Raw genomic sequence first — 14,639 nt, 5'->3', positions numbered from 1 at the left:
ACCACTTGGCAGGATTCCACCCTGGAGGACCGCTCCTGGGATTAGGCGGATTAGTTTATGCGTATTGATCCAGCCGACCGCTCACCAGCTCTTTGCTGCTTTAATTGCGTGTAGAAAAAGAGCCGCGTCCCCTCGGTGCTCCCTGGCCTTTTTGCCATCAGCTGCAGGAAAACACTGCGTTTGCGGAAAGAAGACATCGAGAATGACCGAGTGCGACTGGGTGGGTTTGGGCAGAGGGCTGGATGTTTTTGACTGTTGGTACTCTTTACTATAAATTTTGGGCACCTCGCATTCCCACCCACCCCACGCTCCAAAAAAAACCACTTTTGTAGGCAATCACTGGACTACACAGATGTAACATACACTGCATTAAGCCGGAATTGCCTCTGAAGGTATAAAGATGATTGGGGATGGTATGCAACTCATACCCCACTGCAAAATGGGGTGATGGCTTTGAACAAGAAAAATGTTCCTTGTTAATTCACATGTTTACATTGTCTTGTTCAAAAAAGGATATGAGGGGGCGAAAGAATATGATGCATTTATATCACTGTTGATAGAAACAGTAGAAAGTCAAGGTTTAATTCTCTGTCCCTAATTGTGGCCAATTTTTTTTTTTTTTTTTTTTTTTTAACATGAGCAAGAAGGATGGTTGGGCCTGAGGAGAAACAAAAGGGTGCCTAAAAATTAGGCCTTAGGGAATTTTTTGCTTTTGGTGTTACTGTGATTAACATCAACTGTGAAACCAAAACCAAAGAAGAAAAAGCACTTTTAATGTTATAATTACAGCTTCTATAATGGGCATTTTTATTTCAATGGCTTATTTATCTTTATAAAAATGTGTGTTTATAACAAAAGACTTGCAAAAGTCAAAGTGGCCTAGTCTTCTCTAATTCTAGGAGAGCCTGAGTATTAAATTAGTAAGAAAGCCAACACCATTTATTTGTAGATTTCATTCAAGGCACTTAATTGATTTTAAAAGATTCATTTATAATTTTCATTAACCTTCTTATCCTTCACTAACAGTCGCTGACTCAGTGTGTAATCTAGTAGAGAATTTAATCTTTTTATTATTCTATTAGGCTGTTTTGTTTTTAATGTATCCGTTTTGAACTCCACATTTCAAGAATATCAGATTTGAAGAGGGCTAAACCTAAATAAGAAAGCTGCAGTGAGGACCTAGGATATAAAGTAAAAGCAATGGGTATTTTTATTTTATTTCAAAGTCCATAAACATTTGTGAATTGTTCTGGAGGTACAAAAGATTTAGGTGGACAGTAACTTCTACAGATTGTATGGTACAGATAATGCCAACAAAATTTTTCAGCTCATTTGTCTTCTATTTTGACTACATTCTGTTTTCTCTATTACATTGTGGAGTCAAAGTTGATCTGAATTTCAGAGCCAGTTGTAGAGGGTAATTTGAAAGTCACAACCTCTGTGAGTGAGGTTGCCCTGGGCAACCTGACTGGTGTCCATAAATTATATCAGGATTGGTACTTTCTCTCACAAGTCACAAGGCAGCACCTCCCACTTAAGAAAAGTGGGAACCTTGACATTTTGAGACAAAGTGACCTGTTGTCAGAATGCCATAACATTCTGGCAACTTACTCTGCTCCAATGTCTCTGCTCTGGATATTTAAAACAATTTAATAAGCAGTGTTAAAAAGGATAAATAGCAAGATCTGATGAGTTTTATTTCCAGCTTTGCCAGCTTCCTACAAGATGATAAGTGTTAGTAAATGGGAGCATACTAGTGTAAATGTTCTTAACCTGTAAATTTCAGAACTGAATTGTGGAAAATGGTGCATATGCATTGAGGTATACCTGCAAAAAAAAAAATGATAAAAATTGGTTCCATTTATATAGTAATGTATCATTTACATCTGATTTTCTTTCACTTTCCAACCACAGGAATTATAGCAAAATTTTTTAACCAGTTTTACAGACAATATAAAAACAAAGGTGCAGTGATGATAAAGGATTGAAATGTAGGTCACAGAGTTCTCGCCTTGTGCTGCTCCCCTAATACTATCATACTTCTTCAAATGTGAACAAGTGGATTATGAATTTTAGTATCTCAAATTAGATCCATTAAATGTGAATATAAAATAATATATAGGTCTAAAATTTGAAGCTATAAAAAGAAGGTGGAGCAAATACTTCACATTTGCAGACTAGAACTAAAGATTTCAAAACAAATAGGTTTTTGATGGTGGGAAACAATTTTGCTGAGATACTAAGTGGAATCACCCAGGAATTCAGAGTAAGCTGGGTTATTTTAAGAGAAACCAAGCTAATCTGACCCAAATTTGATCCTGACACAACAATGTGGCCAATATTCTTTCCTCCATTTTAGAGTTGGAGAAACTGAGATTTTATGCTTGCTAGTTTTAAGAATTTAGAATTCTTAAAGGGTCTGAGCCTCATGAATCACAATAATCTACTATAAAGTCTTCAAAGAAAAAGAATTGTAATGCATATAAGCAACCTTCTATTTAATTCAACCTTAAAAAGTCACAATTACAGTACCCTGGGGCTTTCCAGGTGGCACCAGTGGTAAAAAGACGGCCTGCCAATGCAGAAGACAAACAAGAGGTAGGTTCAATCCCTGGGTCAGGAAGATCCCCTGGAGGCAGGCACAGCAACCCACTCCAGTATTCTTGCCTGAAGAATCCCTACGGACAGAGGAGCCTGGTGGGCTACAGTCCACAGGGCTGCAAAGAGCCGGACAGGACTGAAGCAACTTAGCACGCACGCACGCTCTGTACCCTGCCAACCTCTCTATAAGGTTAGATTATAATAATATAAATTCTGATCTGAAAGGACTTAGATGTTAAGTATTTCAGAAATTACCAAATTTGGGGTTTTTTTTAAACTGCTTATGCTGACATGGACCCCACAGAATGCATTTTTAAGGACCTTATCACAAGTAAATGTACACTCTTCATTCATGTTTTTCAAATAACTGAAGATCACTTTCCTATGGCTACATTTGGAGAGCCCTTATATCCTCAGATATGCAGATGACACCACCCTTATGGCAGAAAGTGAAGAGGAACTAAAAAGCCTCTTGATGAAAGTTAAAGTGGAGAGTGAAAAAGTTGGCTTAAAGCTCAACATTCAGAAAACAAAGATCATGGCATCTAGTCCCATCACTTCATGGGAAATAGATGGGGAAACAGTGGAAACAGTGTCAGACTTTATTTTTCTGGGCTCCAAAAGCACTGCAGATGGTGACTGCAGCCATGAAATTAAAAGACGCTTACTCCTTGGAAGGAAAGTTATGACCAACCTAGATAGCATATTCAAAAGCAGGGACATTACTTTGCCAACAAAGGTCCATCTAGTCAAGGCTATGGTTTTTCCTGTGGTCATGTATGGATGTGAGAGTTGGACTGTAAAGAAGGCTGAGTGCTGAAGAATTGATGCTTTTGAACTGTGGTGTTGGAGAAGACTCTTGAGAGTCCCTTGGACTGCAAGGAGATCCAACCAGTCCATTCTGAAGGAGATCAGCCCTGGGATTTCTTTGGAAGGAATGATGCTAAAGCTGAAACTCCAGTACTTTGGCCACCTCATGTGAAGAGTTGACTCACTGGAAAAGACTCTGATGCTGGGAGGTATTGGGGGCAGGAGGAAAAGGGGACGACAGAGGATGAGATGGCTGGATGGCATCAGTGACTCAATGGACGTGAGTCTGAGTGAACTCCAGAAGTTGGTGATGGACAGGGAGGCCTGGCGTGCTGCAATTCATGGGGTCGCAAAGAGTCAGACACGACTGAGCGACTGATCTGATCTATATCCTCAGATTAGGAAACAAACCTATCTAATCCATCTCCTGTTTTATATTTATAGACAAGGAATTTGAATCCTTGCGAAGTAACTTCATCAAAGTCACGCAGCTTTTATTACTGGCAACATCAGAACCTAGAACTGGTGACACCTAATTTTGGAGGCGAAGACCTACCTTTTTTAAAAATAACTAACCAATTTCCCAACATTATTGAGCTGGTTTCTTATGTGCTTATCTCCTATACAATAAAATGTGGAACTTCAGATTTTTAATCACAATTTTTCCAGCATCTAACAATGCCCGGCACACAGTAGGTACTCACTATTTGTTGAATGAGTGATAAATAAGGTCCGTATAGTCTGTTCCATGTGAATTCTTTCACCTTCATGATTGAAGCTTGTTGATTTTAATGGACATGACTTTACTGAAGATAAAGCATGTTATGTTCATGTGCTAGAAAATATCACTTTTGTATTCATTCTTTTTACTGTCTTGCTCCCTCCTCCCCCAAATAGCTAAATTATTTTGAATATTTATTGAATTTATTATGTATGTTAGTTACAAATTGTAGCAAATGACCATCTACCCAAATGTTTGTCCATAAATCTGGGGGTCTTCCTTGATATGTTCCTCTTCCTCTCCATCCACATCCATCAGTCACCAGGTCCTATGGATTCTACTTTCAAAATATGTCTCAAATTTATTTCCTAGCCTCTCTGTACCACCATCTTTCTATAAATCATCATCATCAGTCACATGGATTACTGAAGCTCCTCTCCACATCCATTCAAGGCTCTGACAGCCAAGTAATCGTCCTAAAAATTATGTTTCTCTTTAAAACTCTTCAATAGCTTTCCATAGCTTTTACCATAAAGATCCAAACTTCTCACACAGTCAACCAGACACTTCAGGTTCTGCCCCTGCCCCTCTCTCCTCATCTTAAGCCATTTTCACTCCACTTGGGCCATGCATTTTCTCTGTGCCCTTTTCTATCTTTTCCTTCCTTGCCTTCCAGTCTTAGATTCAACGACACTTCACCAGAATGGCCTTCCTAGGCCCTCACACTAGATTAGAACCCCCCTGAGTCTTCAGAAATACCTTGAATTTTTTTTTCTTCATAGCATTTACAATTGTAATTAGTTGTTGTGGAATCATTTGCTTAATACACAAAGCAAAGATCCACAAGGTTCAGATTGCTGAATGTTTGTTTATCTTGTTATTTTTTCACTCTAAAATTCAACTGTACGTCCTCTTTGAACTATGATCTATTGCATCTTATTCTATAATTTACACATTTTTATAAGTTCTCATAGTTCTAGTACGGGATTTTTAAAACTTATCTTGTACATACTTTTGAAAAGTTTGCTCTGTACAGACATATATAATTGAAATATATATATATTTAATATACATATATATGTGCTTAGTCACTCAGTCATGTCTGACTCTTTGTGACCCCATGGAATGTAACCTGCCAGGTTCCTCGGTCCATGGAAATTCTCCAGACAGGAATACTGATGTGTGTTGCTATGCCCTCCTCCAGGGGATCTTCCCAACCCAGGGATTGAACCCAGATCTCCCGCATTGCAGATGGATTCTTTACCATCTGAGCCACCAGGGAAGCCCATACATATATATCTATGTGTATATATACATATATACATATATATATATATATATATTGTTCAGTCACTAAGTTGTGTCTGACTCTCTGTGACCCCATGGACTGCAGCACACCAGGCTTCCTGGTCCTCCACTATCTCCCAGTTTTCTCAAGTTCATCTCCATTGTGTCAGTAATGCTATCTAACCATCTCATCCTCTGTTGGCCTCTTCTTTTGCCTTCAATCTTTCCCAGCATCAGGGCCTTTTCCAATGAGCTGGCTCTTCCCATCAGGTGGCCAAAGTACTGGAGCTTCACCTTTAGCATCAGTCTTTCCAATGAATATTCATGGTTGATCTCCTTTAGGAGTGACTGGTTTGATGTCCTTGCAGTCCCAGGAAGCCATTATAATATAATGGCTACTCTTCAATGTCCTCAAGAGAAAAGACTCCCAAAAGGAGAGTAGATGGGGCTAAGTTTTTGTTTTCTTCTGTTTTTCTACCTTTATTAAGATATAACTGACATATAACATTTGTGTAAGTTTAGGGGGTACAACCTGATGCTTTGATATATATTGTGAAATGATTAACACAGTATGATTAGCTGATACATCCATCACCTCACATAATTACAAATTTTTGTGTGTGAGTGTGGTGAGAACATCTACTCTCAAACTTTCAAATACAGTATTGTTAATGGCAGTAACCATACTGTATGTTAGGTCCCTAGAACTTACTCTTCTTACAACTGAAAGTTGTAAAAAAAGTTGATTCTTTGACCATCGATCATCTCTCCATTTACCCCCATACCCAGCCCCTGATAACTACCATTCTGCTCTTTTTTTTTTTTTTTTTAAGATTCTACATATATGTGAGATCATACAGCATTTGTCTTTCTCTGATTTACTTCACTTAACATAATGATTTCAAGGTCCTCGATATTGCTGCAAATGGCAGGGCTCTTCTTTTATTATGACTGATAGTACTCCATTCTGTATGTGTGTTTCTCCATCCATGCATCTGTTGATGGATACTTGTTTCCATGTCTTAGCTATTATGAATAATGCTGCAATGAACATGGGAGTGCAGATATCTCTTCAAGATGTGATTTCATTTTCTTTGGATATCTAAGAAGTGAAACTGCTGGATCATATGGTAGTTCTATCTTTAGTTTTTTGAGGAAATTCCACACTGTTTTCCATAGTGGCTGTACCAATTTACATTTCCACCAACAGTTCCCTTTTCTCCACATCCTCAACTCTTATTCTCTCTTAACTTTTTGATAATAGCCATTCTTCAGGTGTGGAGTGACATCATATTGTGGTTTAGGTCTGCATTTCTCTGATGACTGGGAATGTTCAACATCTTTTCATGTACTTGTTAGTTATCTATGTATCTTTGGGGGAAATGTCTGTTCAGATCCTCTGCCCATTATTTAATTATATTGCTTGGTTTTTTGCTACTGAATTGTATGAGTTCTTAAGATATTTTAGAAGTTAACCCCTTATCTGATACATGGTTTGCACATATGTTTTCCCATTCCAAGTTTGCCTCTTCATTCTGCTGTTTTTGTGCTGTACAGAAGCTTTTTAGTTTGTTGTAGCCACACTTGTTGATTTTTGCTTTGGTTGTTTGTAGTTTTGTTGCCATATCCAAAAATCATTACTAAGGCCACCTCCAAGGACCTTTTCCCCTGTGTTTTCTTCTAGGAGTTTTATGGTATCAGATCTTACATTCAAGTCTTTGATCTTTTTCAGTCAATTTTTTTGAGTTGTATAAAAAAGGTTAGGGCTTAATTTAAATAATTGTTTTCTTTTTTTCACAACTGTGTAATTGATAATTATTTTATGCATTTATCTTTTAGGAAAAGAAAAGTACTTCAGCTTCAAATTCAGACACAGAAATGAAACCTGAACTGCCTCCCTGTGTGAATCCTGGCAATCCGGTGTTTTCATGTATGTTGGATCCAAAGACACTCCATACGACTACCTCACTATCAAAACCTAAGATGATTATGTATAAAACCAATTCAAGTAATTACGGTGAATTTTTACCTATGCCACAGTTTTTCCCCTGCTATTATACTCCAAGGGAGCAAGTATTTTCTAGTCATATCAGAGCGACTGGATTTTATCAAAATAATACTCTAAACACTGCACCTGACAGAACAAGAACCCTTGACTTCCCTAATTTTCAACACACTCTATGAAAGTATGTTACTCTTAAAGAGAAAATGTATTCAGGAAAAACGAGTTTTAAATCTAAACTAGGATATCTAATTTGAAATATAAAAAAGCCTTGAAGTAATTTTTAAAAATACCTTTGACAAATAAAGCATTTCAAATGATAAGTGAATGACAGTGACTTCTTAAATAAAAATGTGTTCAAAACAGAATAAATGGTAGAAAGCATTTTATTATACCTAGCTTTATTTAGCTCATGTAGTTCCAAAACTTCAAAATGTTTTCAGGATTTCAACTTGTCTACTGAGTATATTTACCCAGACAAAGGAACACAGGAATTCTAATTAGAAAAACTGAATTGAACAAGATTTTGATGAGAAATTTCTTACTTTTCTGTTACTTCAACTAATAGCTTAGAACCTGGGGAAATGTTAGTTCTCACTGCTAAGCTGGTGGAAGAGAAGATTTGAAATTTTTTCATTCAGTTATTGAACACCTACTTATGGCAGGCACTATTCAAAATAAGTGGGCTTCCCTGGTGGCTCAGTGGGAAGAACCTACCTACCAATGCAGGAGACACAAGTTTGATCCCTGGGTTAGGAAGATCCCCTGGAGAAGGAAATGGCAACTCACTCCAGTATTCTTGCATGGAAAATTCCATGGACAGAGGAGCCTGGCAGGCTACAGTCCATGGGGGTCACAAAAGATTCATACATGACTTAGCGACTAAACAACAAAAAATGTGTAAAGTGAACACAGAAATGAAAGAGAGTTTGTTTTATTGTTTCAATAAACAATATTTGGGGGAAATGAGATTAGCAAATTAATAATGTGTGATAATTTATGTAATATAAAATACATAAAAGGTCTTTCAGACACAGAGACCCAATTGGCTTAAACAGAGACAAGGAGGTCAGAAGAAACATCCTAGAGAAGGTAAAGCCAAATCAAAGGAAAGACCAGTCCAGGAAAAAGAAATCTTAGATATAAAAGAATGAAAATGTGTAAGAATGTTGCACATTTTCACAAATGCAATTACTCTGATACATCTTCAACACAGAGCATGAGCAGTGACAGATGATGGCCTATGCTGCTGCTGCGGCTAAGTCGCTTCAGTCGTGTCCGACTCTGTGCAACCCCATAGACGGCAGCCCACCAGGCTCCTCTGTCCCTGGGATTCTCCAAGAATACTGGAGTGGGTTGCCATTTCCTTCTCCAATGCATGCACGCGTGCTAAGCTGCTTCAGTCATGTCCGACTCTGTGTGACCCTATGGACAGCAGCCCACCAGGCTCCTCTGTCCATGGGATTCTCTAGGCAAGAATACTAGAGTGGTTTGCCATTTCCTTCTCCAATGATAGCCTATACAATTCTTTAAACTCTGAAATCACACTACACAGAGATATATTTCAGCTGCCATCTGTTGAAACTGCCTGTTCAATTGGAACTAAACTGCTTTACTGGAAAAAAACAGAATCACTATTCTTATTTTTCCCTGTTGGTTTCAGATTCAGGATATTAACATCAATTAGAAAAAATAATCTTGTGAGTAACTAGGGGATCAGAAAAGTTGGACACAGAAAAGTTGAATCTTAGGAAACAGCTCAACCTTTGCAGCCTCATGAAATTCTTTCAAATATCCCAAAATATGATATGGGCAGAGGAAAGAAAAAAAGATTGACTTTGTTAACTTCCTCTGAAACATCAAAAATGAAGGCACTGCACAAGATTTCCAGGTGAATGATGCAACAGAATTTGAGTTTACCAGACTTCTTTGGCATAAACTATATAAACCATTTTACTCCTTCACTGTAGGTGCTTGATTTGTACCAAGTGAAGTCAACTTTTTAACATGTAAAATCTAGAGGGTAACCAAAAGTTCCTTACTATGATAGGTGGTTAGGCATTTTTTTGTTTTGTTTTGCTGCTGTTGCTAAAATTCTTAAGAAGGATGAGTATCATGGAATCAAGCATGTTGTCTGGAATGCAGTTAAGTAGTCATTCAGTGTCTATTAAAGTCCAGGGACTTCTAGGCACCTAGCTTCATGGACGGAGAAGGCAATGGCAACCCACTCTAGCACTCTTGCCTGGAAAATCCCATGGACGGAGGAGCCTGGTAGGCTGCAGTCCATGGGGTCGCAAAGAGTTGGACATAAGTGAAGCAACTTCACAGCAGCAGCAGTAGCAGCAGCTTCATGGAGGTTAGATTCTAATAAATTCTAGTAGGGGAAAACCACCAAAAGACATATGTATAAATATGTATATACATTTATATATAAATGTATATACATTTTTATATATATATATACACTTTCTAAAGTAAATGTTTCTCTGTCTTTATGTTACACTGACATAGGTAGTACTCATGTATTTATACACGTGTAGACATACAGCATGCTGCAGTCCATGGTGTTGCAAAGAGTCAGACATGACTGGGCAACTGAGCAACACGATGTAGAAATATTTACAAATACTTACTTACATGTATAAATATATAAATTTAAAATATGTGTAAATCAGTCAGTTAAGTCACTCAGTTGTGTCTGACTCTTTGCAACCCCATGGACTGCAGCACACCAGGCTTCTCTGTCTATCACCAACTCCCAGAGCTTACTCAAACTCATGTCCATTGAGTCAGTGATGCCATCCAACCATCTCATCCTCTGTCGTCCCCTTCTTCTCCCTCCTTCAATGTTTCCAGCGTCAGGGTCTTTTCAAATCACTCAGTTCTTCGCATCAGGTGGCCAAAGTATTGGAGTTTCAGCTTCAGCATCAGTCCTTCTAATGAATATTCATGGCTGATTTCCTTTAGCATGGACTGGTTGGATCTCCTTGCAGTCCAAGGGACTCTCAAGAGTCTTCTCCAATAGCACAGTTCAAAAGCATCAATTCTTTGGCGCTCAGCTTTCTTTATAGTCCAACTCTCACATCCATACATGACTACTGGAAAAACCAAAGCTTTGACTAGACGGACATTTGTTTACAAAGTAACATCTCTGTTTTTTAATATGCTGTCTAGGTTGGTCATATGCATATCTGTGGTGTCATATGCATATCTGAGGTTATTGATATTTCTCCTGGCAATCTTGATTCTAGCTTGTGCTTCATCCAGCCCAACGTTTCTCATGATGTACTCTGCATATAAGTTAAATAAGCAGGGTGACAATATACAGCCTTGACATACTCCTTTTCTGATTTGGAACCGGTCTGTTGTTACATGTTCAGTTCTAACTGTTGCTTCTTGACCTGCATACAGATTTTTCAGGAAGCAGGTCAGCTGGTCTGGTATTCCTATCTCTTGAAGAATTTTCCATAGTTCATTGTGATCCACATAGTCAAAGGCTTTGGCATAGTCAATAAAACAGAAGTAGATGTTTTTCTGGAATTCTCTTGTTTTTTTGATGAGCCAACAGATGTTGGCAATTTGATCTCTGGTTCCTCTGCCTTTTCTAAATCCAGCTTGAACACCTGGAAGGTCACGGTTCACATACTGTTGAAGCCTGGCTTGGAGAATTTTGAGCATTACTTTGCTAGCGTGTGAGATGAATGCAATTGTGTGGCAGTTTGAGCATTCTTTGGCATTGCCCTTGAAGAAGGTGCTATTGTGAGCACCCTCACTGGCTTATATGTATACATATTTACACATAAATATTTATGTTGGGTTTCCCCAGTGGCTCAGTCAGTAAAGAGTCTGCCTGCAAAGCAGAAGACTAGGGTTTGATCCCTGGGTCAGGAAGATCTCCTGGAGAAGGGAATGGCAACACACTCCGGTATTCTTGCCTGGAAAATCCCATGAATAGGGGAGCCTGGTGGCTACAGTCCATGGGATCGCGAAGAATCTGACACGACTGAGTAACTAATAGCAGCACCATAATGTGTACATATTTACACATAAATATTTATGTCCATGTATGTATGTTAGTTGCTCAGTCATGTCTGACTCTTTGCAACTCCATGAACTGTAGCTTGTAGGCGCCTCCGTCCATGGGATTCTCCAGGCAAGAATACTGGAATGGTTTGCCATTTCCTTCTCAGGGGGATCTTTGCCACCCAGAGATCTAACCTGGGTTTGCATTGCAGGCAAATTCTTTAATGTCTGAGCCACCAGGGAAGCCCCCATATAAGTACAACATTTACATATTTATGTTACATAAATTTTACTTATGTAAATATTTTATTTACATGTTACTGACATGTGTGTGTGTGTATATATATATGTATACAACATGCCAGGTGAAAAGAAATATAGGGAAAAACTAACACAGGGTTAGCGGAAGAGTGCTTGGACAAGGAGGTATTTAAGGTACAGGAGTGTCTGATCAGTTGGTATTTGAAGATGCCCCTGAAGAAAGTCAAGAGAAAGTCAAGTTATTGTGGGAACTGAATATCTAGTCTGATGTTCAAGGAAGAAGTTGAATATAATCAATTTAAACAATATTCACACAAAGATATTATTTAAAATCATGAGATAAGATAACAAAGTGTAGGCAGAATAAAGACCAAAGGACTAATCTTTAGGCAACTCATTTAGAAGTCAGGGGGATGACAAGGAATAAACAAATGAGACCAAGAAGTAACTAGTGAAGTAGGAAGAAATGAGGAAGACTGTGATACTCGGAAGTCAAGTAAGGAACTTGTTTCCTGAACAGGGCATGACCCACCTTTGGGAAACTATCTTGGAAGCTAACACATAGACTGAGACCTGAGGGTTTGATTAGGCAATGTAGAGATAACTGGTGCCTCAGCAAGAAGTATCTCAGTGGGGTTGTAGAGAGGAAAACCATACTAGAACAGGTTTATGAAAGCCTGCAAGAAGTAAAAACTTTTTAGTAGCTTTTCTGTACAGTGAATATAGAGATGGGGTAATAGCTGGAAATATATGTGGGGGCCAAAGGTTACTTTTTAAAAAGAAGAAGCATATTTGCATTTGATGGAAGCACATTTTGAGAATCTCTCACCCACAGTAATCAGTTCCACAGAGAAAAATGTAGCTAAAGATGACTGCAGAGTAATGTTCTGTAACATGGACTAAAAAAAGTAGAGTGTATAAAATCAAACATATAGACAGGATGGACACAGAATTATCCATCAATTTATAGTATACTTAGAACCAGGATACATAAGAACAAGCTAAAAATAAAAGCATTGGAATATGGACTGTAAAGTATTAATTTATTTTGTGAGCTACACCAAATAAAGCAGTACATTTGAAATGGCACCCCACTCTAGACTTTTGCCTAGAAAATCCCATGGACGGAGGAGCCTGGTAGGCTGCAATCCATGGGGTTGCTAGAGTCGGGCATGACTGAGCGACTTCACTTTCACTTTTTACTTTCATGCATTGGAGAAGGAAATGGCAACCCACTCCAGTGTTCTTGCCTGGAGAATCCCAGGGACAGGAAGCCTGGTGGGCTGCCGTCTATGGGGTCGCACAGAGTCGGACATGACTAAAGCGACGCAGCAGCAGCAAATTGTAAAAAATAAACATACTCAGTAATTTTTCCAGAAAGAAAAGACTCCACTTCAGGTAACAGTTTGAACAATAAATTCCCCTGGAAAATATTTAAAGCACATTAAATTAAAAACTCACATACTTTAGGAAAATTTTCCTACCTTTACACAATTATCAGAATATTTAAAGTTTTACCTCCATTTATTGACTGATTGTCTTCCCTGGTGGTTCAGTTGGTCAAGAATCTGCCTGCAATGTGGGAGACCTGGGTTCAATCCCTGCGTCGGGAAGATCCCCTGGAGGAGGAAATGGCAACCCCCTCCAGTATTCTTGCCTGGAGAATTCCATGGACAGAGGAGCCTGGTGGGTTACAGCCCACGGGGTCACAAAGAGTAGGACACGACTGAGTGACTAGCACTTTCACTTTCACTGACTATTTCTAGAAATAGAGCATTAAGTTAAACTAAAGGCTTATCTTCCCAAAGGAATATTTTACCAGTTTATTTAGGTCTTTTTCCTCTTTTAGCTATAAACTAAACCCCATCAATAATCTAATTAATGTATTTGACCAAATAATGTTGGTTTTTACTATATGTAATAGTTCAAAATTATGCTTAGTTTATTATGTTCTAGGTCCTATACAAGGCAGTCCATTTATTAAATAAAAACCATGCTTATTTAGGTCATGCAAAGGCTAAAATGAAGTGTGTTCTAGTACTGTCAAAAGTAGCACCTTAAAAAAAAAAAAAAAAAGCAGTTCCCTGAAGAGAGTGTCTTAAGAAAGAGATGGCCTTAGGAGTCACATTCCTTTAAAACATTTTATAAGGCGGAATCACAATATCGACTAAATAAATTCCTCTATTAATATTCTTTAATAGGAAAAAAAAAAAAGGCAAATCACATCTCAAAGAGATGATACTGGTAACCCTATCATGACCTGAAGAGTTAACCTGGTTTTATTGTTAGTACAAGAGAGTTAGTTATAGTGAAGTATGTCTTAAGGCTTGTAAACAAAGGGAATTAGCCTAAACATTTTAGGAAAAAGGAAGCTTGTTATGTAGAACTGGATGCATGATGCCATGAAACAGTCCATTCATTAAAGTAATTTTCCTTGTTCTGAGTCCATGTCTGTCAAGCAAATTTATGATTTACCATATCAAATCTGCTTATAAAGAGAAATGAATTTTCATTTAACCTACCATGACCATGAACATCCTGTCAATTTCTGATTATTGCATTAGTAATAAGTATGTAATCTGTTTTACTTACTCTCCTGAGCCTGGTTAATATGACTCTGATCCTTGCAGATGAGTCAGTCTTGAGGGTGCTCGGGAGTCTCTGAGAGTGAGACTGAGGCAGATCAATTCAGTAACATAATGAAACACACCCTTGTTTTCAGGATTCTTAGGAGACCACATACCAACTTTTTCCCCCAGATAGTATATGCAAAAGTCCTTTCCCTTTATTCTCCACATAGATGAGGTGTGTTGGAAAAAAACCTGGCTTACCAGTGCTAAGTGGTCTTTCCTTGACCAAACTCTAAACAGGCTCCTCTTAGCCACTTTTTTAATTAGGCCTCATCCTTGTGTAAGCAGATGGGGTAGGGGGTCC

The 14,639-nt window shown here is 38.3% G+C and overlaps 2 protein-coding genes across 2 annotated transcripts in view; one reads left to right on the top strand and one right to left on the bottom strand.

Annotated features, from left to right (window-relative positions):
* Positions 1 to 29: 29 nt before the first annotated feature.
* On the top strand, positions 30 to 7,744 carry PIERCE2 (piercer of microtubule wall 2). Its single transcript, XM_019968798.2, has 2 exons — positions 30 to 220; positions 7,259 to 7,744. The coding sequence occupies exons 1-2, from the start codon at positions 203 to 205 to the stop codon at positions 7,601 to 7,603; spliced, it is 363 nt and encodes a 120-aa protein (XP_019824357.1). The 5' UTR covers positions 30 to 202; the 3' UTR covers positions 7,604 to 7,744.
* A 110-nt stretch (positions 7,745 to 7,854) lies between these two features.
* The window catches only part of DNAAF4 (dynein axonemal assembly factor 4), a 76,759-nt gene continuing 69,974 nt past the window's right edge, over positions 7,855 to 14,639 (bottom strand). The window contains exon 10 of the mRNA XM_070797511.1: positions 7,855 to 14,639. The gene's annotated coding sequence lies outside the window, so the exon portion shown is untranslated.

Source organism: Bos indicus, chromosome 10 (genome assembly GCF_029378745.1).
Source record: "Bos indicus isolate NIAB-ARS_2022 breed Sahiwal x Tharparkar chromosome 10, NIAB-ARS_B.indTharparkar_mat_pri_1.0, whole genome shotgun sequence".
Classification (NCBI taxonomy): Eukaryota; Metazoa; Chordata; class Mammalia; order Artiodactyla; family Bovidae; genus Bos; species Bos indicus.
This window is presented reverse-complemented; position numbering and strand designations above follow the sequence as displayed.